The sequence below is a fragment of the Temnothorax nylanderi genome, unplaced genomic scaffold (assembly GCF_030848795.1).
Source record: "Temnothorax nylanderi isolate EJ_2023f unplaced genomic scaffold, tnyl_v1.0 TNYL_tig0266_pilon, whole genome shotgun sequence".
Lineage (NCBI taxonomy): Eukaryota > Metazoa > Arthropoda > Insecta > Hymenoptera > Formicidae > Temnothorax > Temnothorax nylanderi.
Genome location: NW_027249328.1, coordinates 225379 through 248504, shown reverse-complemented (window position 1 = coordinate 248504; position 23126 = coordinate 225379). Strand labels below are relative to the sequence as shown.

Here is a 23126-nt window from a genome sequence, read left to right as displayed (position 1 = left end):
TTTGAAGGTTAATCTTCAATTGGCGGTCCGAAATCACACCCAACTTTAAGAGTTTTTCTTCGGATGATGGTTAACCTTCAAGTGATAGTTAACCTTCAATTAATGATTAATCCTTAAAAAATGACGGTATAAACCCTAAAAATATGAACCCTCAAATGAAAGTAACAAATATGGCGTTCCAATGAGAATCTCTTAAGGAGGGTGGTTAGTCAAATCAATTTGATAAGAATTAGTTCAATGGAGAATATTCGTCTATGGGAATCTGTCGTCCATATATGCCAAAGTTGAAGATAATCGTCTGCATGGTTGTCGAGTAATTAATTATTGAAGTTATACTCTTGTCTCTCTCTTATACACGGGCGACACAGCAAAAATGTTACCTAACCTGTAATGTAACTCTCGAAAGCACATTAAAAATGATAATAATTTAGTGAAAATAGGTGCAAATAACTCTTTACATATTTAGGAAAAACTTTCTCGAAGACTGAAATGATTCGTCTTTATAGTTATCAAGAAATTGTAAAAATAAAAAAACAGGACCACATTTATTATTTCCACATTTCAATGTGGATAATAACGTATTTGGGTTTCAATTGTACAAACAACTCTTTTTAAACCTTAAGAAACAGCAATTAAATGCATTCCACATATTTATTTGCTAAAATTCGTTTATTTCACGCGACGAAAATCTAACCTATATGCTTTCCCCCTGCCGTGCCGCCTGCCTCGCACCGAGAACTAACCAACCTCCTTAAGGACTCCGCTCGCTGAACCGGATTCCTCGCCTCGATCCTCCCTCTCGGACGCTAGCTGCCGCAGCTCTCCCTTTCCTGGCGGTGAGCTCTCCCTGGTGATCCGACTCTCGCTCGGTTAGTCTCCAGAACACGCGCCGCAACGATCAATCCGTCAAGAAAGAAATAACGGACTCGACACGTTCGAAGAAACGCAAGCAAGTGCGGCCATGACACCTAACGAGTGAGGAAGGAGGCGGGGGCTCTTTGAGAGTGGCGACTCGCGCGTCGCGCCATCTAATGTGAAACGATCGGGCGTTGTAAAACGCGAAAAGAATTCGAGCGCAATATCTGAACAAATTATTTAATTTTTAATAAGTCCAATTATTAATATTTATTTTCATAATTGAACTTATTTTTTATTTTGATAAATGTAAATACAAATATCTTATTGTATTAATATTTAATATTAATAATTTAATTAGTTGCTTAATTTAACTTCTTGTTTAATAAATGAGCGGATGTAGTACTGAAAATGTACCTATTATATAATATTTTAATTTTCAAAATTGTCAAATTACAAACAGGAATTTTGTTGTGACTTTTACAGTTATAAAGTAACTATTTAATGGAAATGGAAGCATAAAAAAATTAATATTGTAACGCAATTATTATAATGCTCAAATTATAAAATATTTACATTATCCATGTCTGCCAATACAATATAATTTTTTATTCATATTGCATTCTATATAATGGCAATGTTATTATATATTTGACAGGCAAATCAAAATAGCTTTGAATCGATATCGAAATGATGAAATATCCATGTCTTAACAGAAAATACATAATTTGCCTGTTTTTCGATACATATATATTTAAAATGATTAAAAACCCACATAGCATGCATATCAAAAAGACGTCCCGAAGATATCCCGAGAAGATATCCTATCTCCTAAATATATCTTCGGGATATCTTCTGGACGTCTTTTTGATATGCATGCTATGTGGGAAGCCAATGACCTACATAACTAAAACTGAAATTATAAAATATATGTACGATGTAGACAGTATAAAATAATTAACATAATTAAACATGCAGATTTGTGGTTGATAATGACAAAATTCAATAATAAACCTATAACCTAACAGACTACAACGCAAGACTAACATAACTCGCAGGTTTATTAAAATCTTATGAATCACAATTTTTGATTAAATATGAATATATGATGGGTCAATGGGAACACTTTCAATTAAATAAAAATTTAATTTGGGTGTTAATTAAAATTTTATTTGTTTCAAATACAAATAAAATTTGAACTCAGGATGGTTAGATGCTTATTAAATATTAATATGATCCATATATGCGCCTGGACAAGTTAAATCCAATAGCAAGATCTTATTTAAATTTAATTTCGATCCAAATTTGGAACATATTTAAATTTAATTACTTTTATATTCAATATTTGGTTTTTATTTGAGTTTAATTTCGTTCATATAAATGACTAATATAAACCATATTTAAAACATATTTAACTCTTTTCCGCGGGGAATAGGATCTTCAGGAGGAATAATACTTGTATGTTTCGCAGCCAACTCCAATCGTAATTTTTTAACTCCAAGAAGCTCACATGACTTATTAGGATAATCTGCTTCTTTATTAGATACCTATTATGAAAAAGTAAAACTAAACATGAGAATTTATAACTTATATATATATATCATAAAAATAATAATCTTATATTTGGTGATTAATATAGAAGCTGTTGCAAATATAAACTATATGTAAGACTTATATATACTAGGCTTATAATTACAATATTAAACCTAGATTTTGTAAATCTAGATACTGTAAATTACCTAGACTAGGTATTGCTTAGATATATAGTTTATAAAAACTGTAATAAAAGTTATATATAGCTTAATGGACAAAATTTATATACACTAATTTTTTCATTGTATTAAAAGTATAAATTAATTTTATATAGCATATAATCAAATGGAACCGAATATGGATATATATTATTAAAAAATATATTTAATTATATTTCTCATTTTATATATAAAAACAATGTCACTCAATTGGACAATAAGTTTTACTAGAACAAATATTTTTGTTAAAATATGATCTAATCTAAAACGTCGCTTAAGTGCTCATCTACAATAGGTGTTTTAAGCCCTAAGCCCTAAAAATTGACCAATCACAGTCAATTATTCTCTTCAAATTCAATTGTGATTGAACAAATTCTTAAGGCTTAGGGCTTAAAACACCTATTGTAGATGGGCACTAATGTTAATAAATAAAATATAAAAATAACCATTTCGTGGATCATATATATTAAAAATTCCTTAGGAGATTGCTGCTTGTCTGCGAGATATTCAGCAACACCTCTAACACTTTAAAGAGTCGGATCCAGAAGTGCTCCGCAAACATGAGTTTCATAAATTTAAAATCGCTTTTTTATATTTTGTAAAATAGTTTCTTTAAGTTGTTTTACTACGAATGAATCATATTCATTTACACACATACTACTCTCAACTTCTGCCCTGAAAATATTAAAGAAGTAATTGATACAACAGCATCTATTAACTCAGCTTTTTAAATTTGGCGGCGCAGGGGTCTACGAAACGCTACGCTAGTATACGCTACTGCTGTTCATGGAGCTCGCATTCGCTAGCGCTTAGAGTTCCTCTAGTAAAGGTGCGTTCGGGGAGACGCTATTAGCGCTGACAACGTCATTCTATCTCTGTTACTTACTGAAAGTTGAACAAGGACAGAGCACGCTCATAGCGCTAAAAGCGCGCTCCGCGAACCCAGCCTAAGAGTTAGGACACCCCGGTCTGACTTCTGATTGGTTCCGCCATTAATGGGGAAGACGTTAGTGGGAGTGAGACAAAGCTATAAGTAGGAGTGAGACAAAGACCCATGAAAAGTACGAGTGGGGAGGCTGTCTCTCTCGATCGTTCGCATAATTCCCCATTAATGGCGGACGGTGTCCTAACTCTTACTAGAGGAACTCTACTAGCGCTATCATGGCTCCATGAACGGAGTTAAGGGTCGACAAGAGTAAGAGTGGAGACCTCTGTCGGCCGGTCGGGAATTACGGATTCGTTTTTCCCAAAGTTTAGCCAAATTAATTAACGAATCTCATTAAACTTATGCTCGTTTTAATCAGTAAGATCAGCCGCAACCCGCTACAGAGCCGGATTTTGGAAAAAGGATCGAAATAAAATTTATAATAAATGTGGGGAAACGCGCAGCTAGCAACGGGTCAGGTTGGGTCAGCTGCGAGTCCGTATTTTATTTATTATAAATTTTTAAGAGCCAAAATGCAAAATCCGGCTCTGTAGCGGGTTGCGGCTGATCTTACTGATTAAAATGAGCCTAATTTTAATGAGATTCATTAATTAATTAGACTAAACTTTGGGAAAAATGATTCTCACTAGTAAGAGCAGCTCATGGGGAATTTCCGTGGTAACATACTGACAAGGGCTGTGTTCAGAGGTGCCAATGGTACTGTTTTGCCCGCTGCCTGCGCGCCTGGTGGGGACACGCACACAGCTGACGGAGCCGTGTACGTGTGCGCTGGGCGCTCGGAGGCGACTCGGCGCGGCTCGACCAGCTTCGGGCGGGTAGAAGAGCGCAGACATACACTCGCGTTGTAGCATAGCCATAGCCGGTTCGAAAGTCGTATGCGTTAGCGCGTCGGCTGACTATGGCTCGTCTATTATGTCTCGCGTATCCCTTTTGATGTTGATTTATGAATAAAATATATATTATAACATTGCAGATGACAATAAAATATCCCTTCCCACACTAGACGCGAAACACTATCGTTTGTGTCTTAATTATTTAAAAGTAATGAAACTAATAACAAAAAATGTTAGTAAAATTGATCAATTACATAAATGATATCTAATGAAATTATATTATTTTTATTTTGAAAATAAACTATATAAAAGAAATAAAAAACAGAAAAAGCGTAAATAATAGAAATCCACTCTTGACCAATACCCAGATAACACAAGCATTTTCTACGAATATTCTATAAATATTTTTCGAGAATATTAGAATATTCCCACAATATGCTAATAAGATGGAAATAATGTTTTATGAATATGTATAGAATGTCAAAATAGGACTAGTTTATTATTAAAAAATAGATTGAAAGAATATTCTGTATTACATTCAAGGAATATAAAAAGAAGCTTTGTAGAATGTCAAAATGGAACCAGTTTTAATATTGAAAAATAGATTGAAAGAATATTCTGTATTATATTCAAGGAATATAAAAAGAAGCTTTTTAAAACTATCTGAATAATGTTTATAGAATGTTCCAAAAATACGTCATCCAAATCGTACAGCAGATGTTTATGGAAATATATGATAGGAAAGAAAGTAAGGAAAGGTATAAAGTGAGAATTAAAATGTTTTATCATATATATATATATAGGGGAGACCGGGGCTAAACCGCCAGTTTTTTTTCGGTGCCGATTTTTAACAAGAAAATAAATAATTTTAATTAAATGTGGTGTACCACTGTAAAGAGTGAACCTTTAGCTACAAAATTTATATAGGAAATTTTTATCTATGTTGCTTTGTTTAACCGGTATAGAGCAAAAACGACAACGGTGGAAAAATTGAAATCTCAAAAATGCCGGGGTTGAACCGCCACCCCCCTGGGGCTAATCCGCCACATTGCATTTTCAATACATATACGTACATCTAATCCTGAAAAATGATAGGATACATTTTAATAATTGTTTTTTAAGAGAAAAATATAACAATTTATTTAAAATTTTTATGCAAAACATTATTAAAAAATAATTGTTTTACCTATTCCATAAAACAATTTAGGCACGTGAATACAGAGGTTAACCAAATCGTAAACTCCCCAACGGCACGTCACATTGTCAACGCGGGCAACCACGGGGAATACGCGTGACGGCTTTCCGGTGCCATAGGATCAGCGCGGACCCTCGAGCAACCTAACCAAGCCGCGTTTCTCGCGGGGGAGCGATAAATAGCGACAGGGGGGTTAGAAAAGCTCGCGGTGGAGCGCGACCATTTTACCGACTCGACGGCGTCCTCGCGCCGATTCCTCGACGCGCCGACGACGACGACGACGACGACGGCCATGACCACCACGACGACGACGGCCACGACCACCACGACGACGACGGCCACGACCACCACGACGACAACGGCCACGACCACCACGACGACGACGACGACGACGATGACCACCACCGACACCACCACCACTACAACGGCGGCGACAATGACGCCGAGACGATGCGGTCGCACGCGCGACTGTCACTGACACAACGACCAACAACGACGATTTACCGCGGCCGGGAGTCGGGACGATCTACAGCGCGCGCGGCATGTCAACTCTTGCGCGGAAATCGCGGGATCTCAGAGCCGTGCCGTACCTCGCCGACGTGCCGTGAGCGTGAGCGATCTCGAAAACAACGGTCCGCCATCTTCGGTCGGCCAAAACACCCGTTTTGCGATGATACGTGCGTACCATTTCCCTCCTACACAAACTGACGCACGTGCAAGGGAAGACAGAATCACGCTCGAGGGAAACTTAACCTGAAATCGTCGTGAGCTGCAGTCGTGCGCCCGGCGCGCCACAGTGACGAGACTGGCGGACCAACCCCGGGTGCTTACTGGCGGATAAGCCCCAAACATAAGTTTCAGGTTTGATCGCCCACGAAATATTAGACATCAACGATAATGAAAAAACTACACTGGATTCGTGTTCAGCATGCATTACTCTTTATAATCACGTACCTCGAGATTTGGAGAGCAAACATTATTGCAGATATTACAATATTTCCACGCGCAGAAAATTTCACTTTCACCTTCCGAAAACACGTTTGCCCTCGTAAAAATCATAACACGGCAGGTAACCTGCCGAAACTCCGTTGGTTACATGGGTACTATAAGCAGCGTTTACAATGTTAATAGCGAGTTCGCACAATATACAGGTTCCGAGATATTTGATTTGGCGGTTCAACCCCGTTGGCGGTTTAGCCCCGGTCTCCCCTACCCATACAGCACATGATATCTTTCGAATGTTCTGTACTCGTACTGTACATGTACGTACCGTATATAATATACCTGGAACATTTCTATAACATCTCTAATAGTACATTATTTTTCGTAAATTCTCAGGATGTACTTGTAATATCTCAAAGTAGTACATTATTTTTCGTAAATTCTCAGGATGTACTTGTAATATCTCACAGTAGTACATTATTTTTCGTAAATTCTCGTATACTACTCAGAATATATAAATTAATACTGATCAGAAGATAAAGTGTCCGCTCGCGGTGTGTTGCTTTCACCGACGACGCCGAATCGGCTAAGTCCGAAGGCGGCGTGTTGATGCGCGCGCTAGGCGAGCCGAAGTCGCCCCGATGAGAGTCGATCGGGCACGAAGCCACGAACACGAAGGTCGGACATCTTGTCGAAGTTGTGTCGTGCACGCAAGCGAGAAGCGCGCGAGGACAATAAACGATCCGCGAGTGCAAGAAACGGCTGTTCATGTGCGCGACGGTCTCGTCGACATAGGCCTTCCGCGGCTTCTTTGGCCCCGTCTTTATTAAGGTAGATACAGCGTTGTCGTGAGTCAAAATAGAGCACTCGAAAAATTTTTTTAATTAATGTATTACAAAATGTATATTTGGTATCACCTTGTTCCGTGCAACTTCTAGTCTCCAGAAATGTATAATAACACCATATAATTAATCTCAGATACAGGTAATTAATTAAAAACGAAGTGTTTTACACAGGGGTACCAACTTCACATTTGTCAAAACGACTGTAACAAAAATCTAAAAAATTGGGTGCAATATAGTCGTAAGTTTCTCAACTATCAAAATAATGATAAAAAATGACTTTCTGAAAGTTTTGGGTCATTAATTCTGATTATTTTGACATTGGCGCCGACAGTGAGGTTAGGTTGTAACCGAACGATGTATAATCGGGTCACGGGACGCTCTGTTTTGCCCTCTGAGTCATCGGTCGCCACTCGGTTTATCCTCAATCTACCGAGAAGGTACGTATATACGAACTTATGGTTAACTAATTTGTTTAAACGATCCCCTTTTCAGATTCTTGACCGGGGTGCCCACTCTCCATCGCCTCCTCTCGGATCATCACTGCTAATCACCAGCCTCGGTCAACGTAATATCGAGATGGCTTACCACCAGGCTAAGTCCCGATATGGTAAATTAAGTTAATTAATTTTTATTATTTTCAGGTTTTCGAGACGGGTGCCTCATCTGTGTCGCCGGCCCATGGATCACCGCTGCTGAACGCCCACCAGGATCCCCGTATACACAAGATGGCTGACCACCGCTCCACCGAGGTAAGTACAAGTACCTTGGTTAACTAACTTAATTGTTGCTACTTTTTTTCAGGATTTCGCCACTGGTGCCTTATCTCCGATGCCCACTGATGTAGCACCGATGATAAACTCCGACCCGGATCAACGATTATGGAAGATGGCCGACAGCCGCGCAGGTAAGTATTAAGTAATCGTTAACTCTTTTATTTTCACAAATGTAGTTTCCATTTATTCATATTCTTCGTTTTACACTAACAGGTTTTCGCTGTTACAAGTTCCGCGCAAGATGGCGGTCGCACGTCTCGCAAAGTGCGAAGTTTCACTTTTCGGTTCACTCGGACCGTTCGCCTTTTGTATCGGCGACTATTAACGCGTTTCGCGGGCGTTCCCGTTGGTTTTGGACGCTGTGGTAAACTAATTATCGTAATCCGGTAGACGGTCGCGAACTTTCCGCGACACACCGAGACACACGAGAGAGATGTTACCTATACGAGCGCCCACGAGAGACTGCCTCGAGGAATATTCCGCTCTCTGGCTCCCCACCGCCGGGAATTTCCCCCTCCATGGCGTCACGGCCGCTTTCTCTCTGAGGAATGCGCGTTACTACGCAGTACCAGATGATGTTTACCTGTTCCGGGCGCGCCAGATGTTCGCGGTGGAAAATTCCACTTGCGTACCCTTATGCGTAACATGCTTCATTACCTCCCGGGTAGTGGTTTTCCACTACTTACAATTTCCGCTTTTCGACGGCGCCGACCTATGCGCACGACTCCTACGACGTCCCTATACGAGCACCTGGACCGACTTCTCGGCGAAGATGTCCAGGTTCACTTCGCGGTGTCCGCCGTTGACGGCGACCCCCGGTGCCCGCTTCTACGACCCTCCCTGACTGTTCCCCGGCCGCGGTTCCCGTAGCCGGTGTCCGGGTATCGTTTTCGCGGACCGTGTCCCCGTAACTCGCGTCCGGGTGTTCGGATTACGACGGCGCCTGGTCCCTCGGGTGTACCAGGTCTTCCTGATGCGGCACCGCCGGCTTTTCCTCGCAGAAGACGCCTGTCCCGCTCTTTCGCCTCCTGGTGATCGGATCGCGACGCGGTTCGGCTGTGCCTGCCTCTCGTGATGCCCTGATGGGGCACAGACGGTTATTTGTCCGATAATTCCGCCCGATGGGATAGTTGGTGTCCGCGGTCCCGAAACCATCGTTCCGACCGAGGTTTCATCGCGGATTTCGCGGTACCGCATACGGAGTGATCCCGCAGTGAGAATTGTGTGTGGCTGAAGGCTTTTATTCTACGCGCTATGTCTCGATCCATGCGCTATACGACAAAATCAAATCTTTAAAGCCTAGCCGAGCACCAGTGTGCTAAACTGAAATACAAGTATGGAACGGCATAACAAAGGAAAACGCTTGTAAGCTACGTTACGAGCCATTGCTCGGCGAACTAGGTCGCGAAATAACGCTTACGTCTAACTTAGCCTAATGCGCCGGACGGATTGCGGGAACCGCAAGATCAAAACAAAGAGAATTTATTACATAAATTCCGTCCTCGGAACGCTACGTCCTCGGAACGCTACGCAAAACTTACTAACTACTCCAGGGCTTTCACCCCGTCGCCCTGGGAGTCGTCCCTGGATGAAGGACTCAAGAAGTCCTCCGAGTGGTCGTCCCGTCGTTGCTGCCGCCGACTTCTCCCCTACGGAGGAACCCTCGGGGTACCCTTTATATGGGGCTTGCGACTGGGAAGCATGCGGTTGCATACTCCCCGTCAGGCCCGAGTTACGAGTCCCATCGTGCTCGGGGCTTTGCTCTTTCATGCGGCCGTAGGCTTCACGGAGTATCGTGTGGATTCTTGTGGCCCTTGTTTCGTCCCCGTCGGGCTTACCTGCCGGCCCTGCCTCTGCTCCAATCGCCTCGAGTGGCGCTGGTGGTCCCTTCCCTAAGAGCAAAAAGTCGACTTTAAGTCGACTTGAAGTCGACTTCTACCGAAACTGACTTGGCAGAGAAGTCGACATTTTTAAGGACGAAAGTCGACTTGAAGTCGACTTGAAGTCGGCGAATGTCGCAAAAACCGTCGACTTCCCGTCATGATGAAAAGTCGACTTCCCGTCATGACGAAAGTCGACTTCCCGCCAACTTTTAAAGTCGATAAAATAAACCGCCGCGTACGTCTGGAGGTCGATTGTGTATCTTGAAACGAGGTAAAAATAACAAAAGTTAACAGATTTTATTAGATTTTGATAAATAAAATCGTAGATACGCTAATAAATTTTCTCACTTTTGTAATTTTTACCTCATTATTTCAAGATACACAATCGACCCCTTGCTGGAGGGCTAAAACTGATGCATTTCGATTTTTTTTCATATATAAAATAATTTAATTATCTAAAAAACTGTATAATTACAATCCTAATGTTTTATTCTTAATTACAAAGGCGGCCATATCTGTGCCACTTCTGCGTGCGCGGATTCCGGCAGCCACTTCTGGTAAGCTGACAATAACAGAACTAAAATTAAAACATTCCAGCGTTAATCGCGAAACAATATGCAAAATTAGCTATATAAATATATATCATATTATTATCATAATGTTGTAAATATATAATATTATATATATATATATATATATATATATATATATATATATTATTATAAATATATAATATCCACAGACTTTTATACTAGACCACTAACATCTATGGACGCACTGCCGAAAAGCTGATGCGAGTGCAAGGTGCAAGTGTTAGTGAAGGGTGCGGCCATATTGAATTAACAATAAGTCACTATCGGGTGTTCAGTTGCTCATGATGTGCGTTTATCTGCATTCGTTATTACAGTACATAACGAAGCAGGCGAATGTTTTTGTGTTAAATATTGGTACATGTTATCAATAAGTTTGTAAGTCATGCCTTCGACGTGTAGCGTACTTGGATGCCGAAATCGAACCACTACTCCTGTAGTATTAAACCCTTTCTTTTGGACATTCTGTATATGCCAGACTATTGTATAGAAATCTTGTATAAAACCACTTGTATAGAATAGTAGTATAGCATATCTTGACTAAAATCAACATGGCGGCAAGCATCACGGGCGAGATGTCTGTCAGCGGTCTAGTATTGTATAGAAGTCTATGATAATATCTAAATATTATTTTATAAATTAAAATCTCACATTTTTTATCCGAACCCCAGATTTCTAGCAGTTTGTGTTTGGACACGACTCCCTGCGACTGCAGCGTTTGTACTATTGCTTGAGTGCGTGGTATCAACCTGAAAAAATCGTATTGAATTGATGTAATCTATTCGATGAATCAACGTGAAATCAAAAGGAGATAGAATAACGATTTACCTGGCCCATGACTTGGTGATGCTCCCAGGTGTCGTCAGCAGCGACGGGACAAATCGTTTCAGCTTAGGGCACACTTGACCCTCCAAGAAGAAATACGCTAACCACTTGACACCGTCCACGGATGCTCTGTATCCATCGATGGTAGTGCCCATTCGGCCTTTCCGAATGTACCAGACACGCGGCAAATGATCTTCCCGGTTCATTGATTATATCTATAAATATCTTTATAAATAAGTAGGAAAAACATTATAAAGCAACAATTGTGATAAAAATACCTTGGCGGTGGATCAACCAATGGTTCACTAAGATGGCATAGCATGGGCGAATTTCGGCAATCATTCGGGTTCTATCATCGTGACACCTCGCATGTACATCTTATTCGTTTCGTACACCTCTTTATAAACCACCTATTCCGGACTGATTTTCCGTAGAACGCACGAAGAATGCATGAACACAGGTTCCTTCATTTCTGGTGTTCTGAAAGATGATACAGAATGGAGAGGTCGCATTCAATAGGTCTTAATTATCGATGATAATTAATAACACACCATACCTAACCTGTAAGCATGTTTCCACTTGGCCTTATCCTGATCCTCTTTTACCTCGTCGGGCAAAACCTTTCTCGCGACTTGATCCGCCATACCTGCAAGAACTATCTGGCGTCTTATCGTGTCCTGCCTCGCGGCACGTATTCCTCGCACTCGCGTAAACTCTGGTCCACTCATCTGGTCCTCCAGCCTCCTCGAGATTCGCCGCCATATTGATGATGCATGACGCGCCGCTTGACTGTTTTCCGTCTTTTTATAAGTCGACTATTTAAAAGTCGACTTTTAGTCGACTTTCCGCCATTTTTAGAAGTCGACTATTTAGAAGTCGACTTTTAGTCGACTTTTCGCCATTTTTAGAAGTCGACTAGAAGTCGACTTATAAAAGTCGACTTGCCGTCGACTTTCCGTCAACTGTGCTCTTAGGGTTTGCTATTCCTCCTCTCCGTGTGGGGCTGGTTCTGATCCTGACTGCTACCGACTCCGCCCTGCGGAGGACTACTCGGGGTGACCCCTTGCGAAGGGGCCGCGACTGGGAAGCATGCGGTTGCAAGGTACGGTCCGCGTGTTGCCAGCCCACTGACTGCGTTCGGAAACGTCACCCGAGCGCACACGAGCACACTCCCCTCTTCTTCTATCTTAGCAAGTTAGAAAGAGAAGGGAGCACACCTGAGTGACGCTTCCGATGACGCAGCCTAGCCAGAGCTTCTCTGTTAGCTACATTTTGTTTGCTTTAATATTGAATATCTTTTTATTGCAATGGTGAACTAACGTTTTTTTTTTAAATTATTCGTAATAGTTTAATTGATAAGATCTTCTGTTTTCCAAACCTCAATCTTTTTTTAAAATACTCGTAAAATCTCGTGAATTACGATTTTGCACGTCGTTCACACATACCCTAATGTAAAACTGACCAACTTTGAATGCTTATATTTCCGTAATTACGTGGTAAAAAATCGTGCATTAATTTCTGATCACGTATAATGCCTTATAGAATAACATAGTTTCATGCCAATCAAAAATCTTTGTTTTCGCTGATGCAGTATCTACCTTAATTCGGTCATTATTCGCGTATGTGCACGCGAACGAGGAAACAATCCGCGAGTGCGAGAAACGGCTGTTCATGTGCGCGACGGTCTCGTCGACATAGACCTTCCGCGGCTTCTTTGGCCCCGTCTTTATTAATTCGGTCATTATTCGCGTATGTGCACGCGAACGAGGAAACGATCCGCGAGTGCGAGAAACGGCTGTTCATGTGCGCGACGGTCTCGTCGACATAGACCTTCCGCGGCTTCTTTGGCCCCGTCTTTATTAATTCGGTCATTATTCGCGTATGTGCACGCGAGCGAGGAAACGATCCGCGAGTGCGAGAAACGGCTGTCTCCGTTCGACAGCAACGCACGACAGCACGTATACGGATACGTGTCTCGTGTGTCGTCCTAAAACGTTGCTCAAACGTTGCGTCAGCCTCTCGCTTTTGCCTTTCGTTCACTTCTACATTCGTAAAGAACGGAAAATATTGGTAAGTTTATTATCATAATTCGTAAATAGTGAATCGAGCGAGAATCGGCACAAATTAATGTCACTGTTATTATATTTTTCAGACTCGACGACCGGTGTTTCCTCCGTTTATCTTACACGGACGTATCTCGTGTGTCGTGCTGAAACGTTGCGTCAGCCTCTCGCTTTTGCCTTTCGTTCACTTCTACATTCATAAAGAACGGAAAATATTGGTAAGTTTATTATCATAATTCGTAAATAGTGAATCGAGCGAGAATCGGCACAAATTAATGTCACTGTTATTATATTTTTCAGACTCGACGACCGGTGTTTCCTCCGTTTATCTTACACGGACGTATCTCGTGTGTCGTCCTAAAACGTTGCTCAAACGTTGCGTCAGCCTCTCGCTTTTGCCTTTTGTTCACTTCTACATTCGTAAAGAACGGAAAATATTGGTAAGTTTATTATCATAATTCGTAAGTAGTGAATCGAGCGAGAATCGGCACAAATTAATATGTCACTGTTGTTATTATATTTTTCAGCTCCGATTAAAATATGGTTAGTCCATGCCAAGGAACGTATGACGAGAAACAAAGAACAAGAAAAAGAAAACGTGCCTTTGGAAAACGTGCCTTTGGAAAACGTACGTTAGATTGTAAACGATGCAGTAATTAATATGAATATTTATCTTTTTGCGTAAGAGTCAGATCAGTTTAGTAGCAACATGTTTTCTTTCTTAAAGGTTTTATTTTTTAAATGTTGGTCTTCTTTGCAATATTGTCGAGATGCTGTAGCAATATGTTTTCTTTCTTAAAAGTTTCATTTTTTAAATGTTGGTCTTCTTTGCAATATTGTCGAGATGCTGTAGCAACATGTTTTCTTTCTTAAAAGTTTTATTTTTTAAATGTTGGTCTTCTTTGCAATATTGTCGAGATGCTGTAGCAACATGTTTCCTTTCTTAAAAGTTTTATTTTTTTAATGTTGGTCTGCAATATTAGTTTTCCGTGTATAGGAATTAAGTGGAAGTGATTGATGGTATAGGATAGAGATGGACGATATTTTCATTCATGATGCGTATCGATACGATACTTTCAGACTGTATCACCCATCTCTAGTAAAGGATAAACAAAATAATAATTACTTACGCGACGTAAATGATTATATAGTTTTCCAGATAAATATGTTAATAACTACTCTTAGTTATTTAGAGAGAATCCTAAGGTCATTGCCTCACTGTGCCAGTATTATCAATGCAATTCTGCCGTAGTGACACACTGCCCGTGTTGGTCCAGTTTTGCATAGAGAACTTATTTAATATGGTTTAGCGTAATGCAAAAAAAACCAAAAATCTTTAATTTTAGTGTTATATGCGTTAGCAAAATATTAAGTATTATTTCGGATAGGTATTATTCTCGTAAGGAAAGTTTCATATTAGGAAATAAGAACCTTTAGTTAAGCGTATGTCACACGCAATCAATTTTACACTGACCGTTAAACGCCTATTTTTCTTACGTCTTACGTTTTTCAGCTAATGCACAACGAGCTGATATACTTACATTTAGAATTATTCACATTTAGATTATCGGAACATTTAAAACGTTGTGTCTGGAGGAGCAGCTTATTTGTTTACTTTTCTAAACGCGAGATGCATTCCATTTATCGCTCCTGTTTCGCGTGCTGGTTCTTGTTCCCATAAAACAGATTGCGTGCGACGACGAAGTGTTTGGCTCGCATACGTTGGAGTCAATTTGTGATACCAATTGTGTATTTGTGCAATACATACCAACAGCTCAACGAATTTTGCTTCGTCTTCTCGTTTTGTAATAGGTACCCAGATAGCAAAATGTGTTCGTTCTGAGTACATATTGTACTCACGTTTATTAAAAACATGATGGCAAGAATAGACACAGATGCGGGCTCATATGTTGCTCAGAATGCAGACATGTTATGAAATTTATAAAAGTTTACAAAATAGTGACATAATGAACACATAAATGTTCAATGAAATACTGCATATTGTGTGCATATAAAGCTCAAGAAATGACAACAATTTTAAATATTTCATACTTAATAAAATTATTTAAAAACATGTAAATAAATAAGTAAGACGTATCCAACAATTTATCAAAAATTGCTTCGCAGACCTCTGCACTATGTGATACCAGAGGTATCACTTAAGCTGATCTGCAGCAAAGAACATTGTATAATTAGGCTTCTCACAAGCTCGCCTCTTATACTAGCGCGTGATGGTTTTTGATTACGAGAAAGTGACGCGTGGTATAGCCGCGTCGCGGCAGCGTGTGGTACTAGCGCTCGCGGTAATTGTTGTAAAATTATTTCCACCAGGGTCAGCATGTGATTATCATGAGTTGGCTAAGTAACGTCAATATCTGAGCTCATATATTTCCTCATATACATGTTAACTTGTACTCATGATGTGTATCATCACAATATGATCACAAGACATACATCACATTTCGATCAATATCAGAAGATCATGACGTGATGAAATCTGATCATCAGGCATTGTTATCTGGGTATGTTTCGTCGAGAGGATGACATGTAGTCAGGTTTTTAATAGTGACGGCGGAAAGGATTATATATAACTAGCGTTTCGGCCCGCGCTTCGCGCGGGGCTCAAAGCTACCACGTAGACCTCAAAGCTAGAAAACTATAGATCTATATATAGATATATATAGATCTGTATATATATATTAATATAATTCAGGCGTGTGTGTGCGCGTTAGGTGTGTATGTTTTGTGCGTGGGTGAGTAGGGGGAGAAGGCGTAAAACAAAAAAAAGTCGCGACATTTTTATCCCCGAAAAATTTGCATTTTGGTACCAAATTCGAGAGAATCGGCCCATAAATGTGGAAGTAGTTTGCAATTAATTATTATTTATAAAATTACTTTTACAATTTTAATATTTATAATTTTTCATATAATTTATATAAAAATTTTTAAATATATATTTTATTAACATTTTAATTATTATATTACTCATACAATTTTATAATTCTAAATTTATAAAATTTTTCTGTATATTACATTTTTTGTAAAACATTTTTTACTTCCTTCTATTAGATGTCCTTGATTGCTAAATTCATCAATCTTAATTTTTACACTTTCCTTTCTGGTTGCTCTAGAAAATGCCACATAAAGTTGACCATGAGCAAATACAGGATGTGGCAAATAAATCCCAACTTTTTCTAAACTTTGTCCTTGTGATTTATTGATTGTCATAGCAAATGACACTCGAATAGGGAACTGTCTTCGTTTAAACTTAAATGGCAGTTCCAAATCACTTGTAATTAAATCTATCCTTGGAATAAAGACAATCTGTCCTCGAGCAGGACCAGTTAGAACCTCCGCATAAATTAGATTATTTTTCAAATTAGTAACAATAAATCTTGTGCCATTACAGAGTCCTTTTTTAGTATTTAAATTTCTTAATAGGATTATTGTAGCACTGACTTTTATTTTAAGTCGATGAACTGGCATTCCAGAAGGTGTCAGAGAGTTTAAAAACTCAATTGGAAAATTCAATTGCTCTTGTGGATCATCACTTACAATAGAGTCAATTGAGAGATACTCTTTTTTTTCTCCTTGCATTAGACAAAGAATTTCGTCATTAATTTTAAATGTATCCTCATTCTTAGGACAAAGAATCGTTCGATCTGGATTTTCTTTAATCTGTTCCATGGTGATTCTATCACCAAAAATTTCAGCAATAAGAGATTCTTTTGATATAAAATTCTGGGGAATTTCAATTGTATCCAGATGTAGTCCATCCGTATTTGATAATTTACCATCTCCGAGTTGCATTAGCCAATTTGCAAATTCTTTTTCTTCTCCAGTTCTCATATTTTGCTTTAGTTTAATCTGAGTTACATTCCTCCATATAGAATTGTATTTTACAGTCAACTCAATTATAGCTGCTTTTTGTGCATGTGGCACTACGGGAAGATTTTGTCTAAAATCTCCTGCAAATAAAATTACTTTTCCTCCAAATGGTCGAGGATTCTTCATTAAATCTCTTAAAAGTTTATCAACTGCTGTTAAAGCATGTCCAACAGTCATGCTCACCTCATCCCATATAATTAGTTTGGCAATGATCAGTTCTCGTGCAGCTTGAGAATTTCCTCTGATATTAGATTTAGCGCTATCATCAATTGGAATTGAAAGCTTGAATAGAGAGTGATAAGTTCTTCCTCCTTTTAGAAGTGTTGCTGCAATTCCAGTCGAAGCACATGGAAGAACTATCTCGTTTCTTCCTCGAATAACACTTAGAAATGTGTTAAATAAGTAGGTTTTACCACTTCCTGCAAACCCATCAATAAAAAATAACCGATACAGTTCATTTTCATTTTCAATTGCTCGCATGACAATATCGTATACGTGCTTTTGCTCAGCATTTAATGTCGATAATAAATAATCACCACGTATTCTTTCTTCATTCACATTATACTCTGTTATGTAAATATTTACTGGAGTTGGATTTGGCAATTGAAAATTCTCACAGCTACTTCCATTATTTATTAAAATTTCTTGTATATGATTTAAAGCCATATTTTCAGGATTGACAACATTGTTATGTACAAAGTCCTCAATCATATGATCTTTATATTTAATCCAAAGAGTTAATACATCTGTTGGAGTTCCATAAATGCAAATGTAGCGAACCGGTTTCCAAAAAGATCGGTAACAAAAAATAGTACACTTTATAGCACTCCCCGGGAAATAATACTCCTTCTTTATGTATAATTATTTAAGATTCGGTCAATTAATTCCCGAAAAATTTAAAAAATTTTGGTACCGGCTTCCAAAAAGATCGATAACAAAAAATTATACACTTTATAGCACTCCCCGGAAAATTTTACCCCTGTTTAATCTATAATTCTTTGAGATTCGGTCAATTATTTCCCGAAAAATTATAAAAATTGGAAAAACCGGTTTCCAGAAATCGATAACAAAAAACTATACACATAGTGGCACTCCCCGGAAAATTCTATCCCTATTTCATATACTTTTGGTAAAAATTCGGTTCAGGGTTTGAGATTCGGTGAATTATTTTATATATATAAATATATATATTTTATATATATAATAAATATATATAGATTTATACATATCTATACATATCTACAACTTATAGTCTCTTGTTTTCACTTCTTCTTTTTCTTTATTTTTTCTTTATTTTATATATATTTTTATATAAATTTGTATGGCAATTAAATAATGGCAATTAAACCCATCCTCGAAAAACCGGTTTCCAAAAAATCGGTAACAAAAAACTATACACTTTATGGCACTCCCCGGAAAATTTTACCCCTACTTCATATATTTTTGGTAAAAATTCGATCCACTAACGAATGAGATTCGGTCAATTATTTCCCAAAAAATTGGAAAAATTATATAAAATTTGAAAAAATTTCGGAACCGGTTTCCAAAAAGATCGGTAATGAAAAATTAACCACGACATTTTCATCCCCGGAAAATTCTACCCCTACTTCATATACTTTTGGTAAAAATTCGGTCCACTAACGAATGAGTAGTTCGCGTACAGACAGACAGAAGACGTGACTTATATATATAGATATGCGCTGTCGTGCGAATAAGTGTCATATTGTCTATAGAGGAGGATGTTTCAATGCTATGCTCACCGATATTACGTCTCTATTGGTTCTCCATATATACAGAATATCCCATAATATATGTTTTTTTTTTCTTAAAAAATATATTATGTACAGACATGTGCACATACTAGGTGCGCAACTAAGTTTCCGGGTTTCACACATAGATGGTACCAATAACACATGTACTCGACTTACATGTCTGAAGTTGTCTGAAGTTATAGCTTGGACATCTGTTAACAATAACCAGTCGTTATATAAACACATATCGCAACGCAAAAATATTTTTTCTAACAACGGAGATGTCGAGTTTTGTGCCAAATAAACAGCATTTGCGGGAAGCTTTGCTTTTCTGCTTTAACTTGAAAAAAAAAATGCAGCTGAAGCACGTCGTTTGCTTGAGGAGGCCTACGGCGAACATGCACCATCGAAAACTACCTGTGAAGATTGGTTTAAACGCTTCAGAAGTGGCGATTTCGACACTGAGGACAAGGAGCGCTCCGGAAGACCAAAAACAATTGAGGACGCCGATCTGCAAGCGTTATTGGATGAAGATGATACGCACCTTTACGGAAAGAAACTACAGCCAGTAAATATTACACTTGTGTAGTTACTACAGGACCACCTGTAGTTATCACAGAAAGGAACACAATAATCTGTAGTTATTACACGCTGTAATTACTTAGTGCGTGAAATCCCTGTAATATGGAATACACGTCTAATCATGAAGAGTGAAATCCACTACACGTGTAATCCACTATATATGTAATATACTACACGTGTGGTAAGTGACTTGTGTAGTAGACTACACGTGTAATCCATTATATGTGTAATATACTACACGTGTGGTAAGTGACTTGTGTAGTAGACTACACATGTAATCTACAAAATGTGTAATACACTACTACACATGTGTATTAAACGTAATGCTACCAGTAATCCATAAAATTTGAAATAGCGAGTCTTATCATATATGGAGGGGTAAAAACCACAGTGGTGTAAGTCAAATTTTTAAAAATATTTTCTCGTGTGCATAGATGCAATTTATATATTGTACAGATTGGATCTATGCACACGAGAAAATATTTTTAAAAATTTGAGTTACACCACTGTGGTTTTTACCCCTCCACCTCCATATATAGTATACTTTTACTTCAATGCAGCTGTATATATATAAATTATTTCTATAAATATTGTTTAAAATTTATTAGATTTAATGTATCACTTTTTAACCACATTTTATTATTTTTTAATTTCATATTTTATAAGTAATTTCATAATGAGCCGGCACTGGTTTCTGACATTCACCCGACTTTAAGAAATATTATATCATATATCCAATTTAAAATTTTATTACTCTTTTTAAACTGAATTTGTTTCTTAAAATGATTTTTGAAAAATTATATATTTGTACTGGTTATGACATATGTAGACTATATATAACACTTACATTAAATTAAGAAGTAGTCTACCACGTAAGGCAGTTGGCTCACGATCCAGAGGTCCCGAGGTCCCGAGTTCGAATCCCACCAAAGTAAGTGTGTTTTTCAAATACAAGAAAATATTTATAATCATAGACTGCATCTTAAGAAACAAATTTAGTTATAAAAAAGTAATAAAACTAAGAAAAAAATAATTTTTTTTATGCCGGGTGAATATCGGAAATCAGTGTCCTCTAGTATTAAGAGGACTACAATCTTGTAGTCCTGTAATCCTGTAATATTTTCCTGTATTCCGAGCGTATAGTACGAAAATATTACAGTATATTACAATACTTCAGTCTGTAATTTTGTGTAATACTTTTATGTAGTTCCTGTAATATAATTTTCTGTAATCCGCTGTAGTTTCTTTCCGTAAGGGCATAGATGCAATTTATATATTGTACAGATTGCATCTATGCACACGAGAAAATATTTTTAAAAATTTGAGTTACACGACTGTGGTTTTTACCCCTCCACCTCCATATATAGTATACTTTTACTTCAATGCAGCTGTATATATATAAATTATTTCTATAAATATTGTTTGAAATTTATTAGATTTAATGTATCACTTTTTAACCACATTTTATTATTTTTTAATTTCATATTTTATAAGTAATTTCATAATGAGCCGGCACTGGTTTCTGATATTCACCCGACTTTAAGAAATATTATATCATATATCCAATTAAAAATTTTATTACTCTTTTTAAACTGAATTTGTTTCTTAAGATGATTTTTGAAAAATTATATATTTGTGCTGGTTATGACATATGTAGACTATATATAACACTTACATCAAATTAAGAAGTAGTCTACCACGTAAGGCAGTTGGCTCACGATCCAGAGGTCCCGAGGTCCCGAGTTCGAATCCCACCAAGGTAAGTGTGTTTTTCAAATACAAGAAAATATTTATAATCATAGACTGCATTTTAAGAAACAAATTTAGTTATAAAAAAGTAATAAAACTAAGAAAAAAATAATTTTTTTTTATGCCGGGTGAATATCGGAAATCAGTGTCCTCTAGTATTAAGAGGACTGCAATCTTGTAGTCCTGTAATCCTGTAATATTTTCCTGTAATCCGAGCGTATAGTACGAAAATATTACAGTATATTACAATACTTCAGTCTGTAATTTTGTGTAATACTTTTATGTAGTTCCTGTAATATAATTTTCTGTAATCCGCTGTAGTTTCTTTCCGTAAGGGCAAACACAAGATTAACTTGCGGAGGCATTAAACATGACTCACCAAGGTATTTCCAAACGTTTACATGCCATGGGAAAAATTCAAAAGGAAGGAAAATGGGTGCCGCATGAGTTGACTGAGAGACAGATGGAAAATCGAAGAGCCACTTCCGAAATTTTGCTTTTGCGGCATGAAAGAAAGAGTTTTCTTCATCGAATTGTTACTGGCGATGAGAAGTGGATATATTTAGAGAATCCCAAACGCAAAAAATCGTGGCTTTCACCTGGTGAAGAATCAACATCGACGGCACGGCCAAATCGTTTTGGAAAGAAGACAATGCTCTGCGTTTGGTGGGACCAGAAAGGAATCGTGTACTATGAGCTGCTGAAACCGGGCGAAACTGTCAATGGGCATCGCTACCGACAACAACTGATCAATTTAAACCATACATTGCTCGAAAAACGGCCAGAATGGGACACGAGACACGAACGAGTGATATTGCAGCACGACAACGCTCCGTGCCATCGCAGTTCCATCGTCCAGGACACCATCAAAACGCTGAAATGGGATCTGCTACCGCACTTGCCGTATTCGCCAGACCTGGCGCCTTCCGATTATCACTTGTTCCGGTCGATGGCGCATGGCTTGGCTGGGCTACACTTGACCAATTTCGAAGAAGTGCAAAATTGGTTGGATGAATGGTTTCGGTTCAAAGACGCGTCGTTTTATTGTCGCGGTATTCATGTAGGGGAGACCGGGGCTAAACCGCCAGCGGGGTTGAACCGCCAAATCAAATATCTCGGAACCTGTATATTGTGCGAACTCGCTATTAACATTGTAAACGCTGCTTATGGTACCCATGTGACCAACGGAGTTTCGGCAGGTTACCTGCCGTGTTATGATTTTTACGAGGGCAAACGTGTTTTCGGAAGGTGAAAGTGAAATTTTCTGCGCGTGGAAATATTGTAATATCTGCAATAATATTTGCTCTCCAAATCTCGCGGTACGTGATTATAAAGAGTAATGCATGCTGAACACGAATCCAGTGTAGTTTTTTCATTATCGTTGATGTCTAATATTTCGTGGGCGATCAAACCTGAAACTTATGTTTGGGGCTTATCCGCCAGTAAGCACCCGGGGTTGGTCCGCCAGTCTCGTCACTGTGGCGCGCCGGGCGCACGACTTCAGCTCACGGCGATTTCAGGTTAGGTTTCCCTCGAGCGTGATTCTGTCTTCCCTTGCACGTGCGTCAGTTTGTGTAGGAGGGAAATGGTACGCACGTATCGTCGCAAAACGGGTGTTTTTGGGTGTTTTGGCCGACCGAAAAGATGGCGGACCG

General features: G+C 38.6%; 1 protein-coding gene and 1 long non-coding RNA gene across 4 annotated transcripts; one reads left to right on the top strand and one right to left on the bottom strand.

The window, feature by feature from the left end:
* Positions 1–10358: 10358 nt before the first annotated feature.
* LOC139780196 (probable ATP-dependent RNA helicase DHX37) lies at positions 10359–12408 on the bottom strand. Of its 3 annotated transcripts, XM_071718728.1 has the most exons (5): positions 11995–12408; positions 11717–11918; positions 11442–11653; positions 11265–11362; positions 10359–10600 (listed from the first exon to the last, which is right to left on the bottom strand). In XM_071718728.1, the coding sequence occupies exons 3-5, from the start codon at positions 11642–11644 to the stop codon at positions 10521–10523; spliced, it is 381 nt and encodes a 126-aa protein (XP_071574829.1). In that variant the 5' UTR covers positions 11645–11653; positions 11717–11918; positions 11995–12408; the 3' UTR covers positions 10359–10520. The 3 variants fall into 3 exon arrangements, 1 of the variants encoding a protein (XP_071574829.1); XR_011720168.1 differs by having other exon boundaries at positions 11265–11653; positions 11990–12402; XR_011720169.1 differs by having other exon boundaries at positions 11265–11653; positions 12000–12402.
* Positions 12409–13122: 714 nt separating this feature from the next.
* LOC139780204 (uncharacterized) lies at positions 13123–15324 on the top strand. The gene is made up of 3 exons (XR_011720177.1): positions 13123–13508; positions 13591–13719; positions 13802–15324. It is a non-coding gene; the product is annotated as an uncharacterized lncRNA (long non-coding RNA).
* Positions 15325–23126: the final 7802 nt, after the last annotated feature.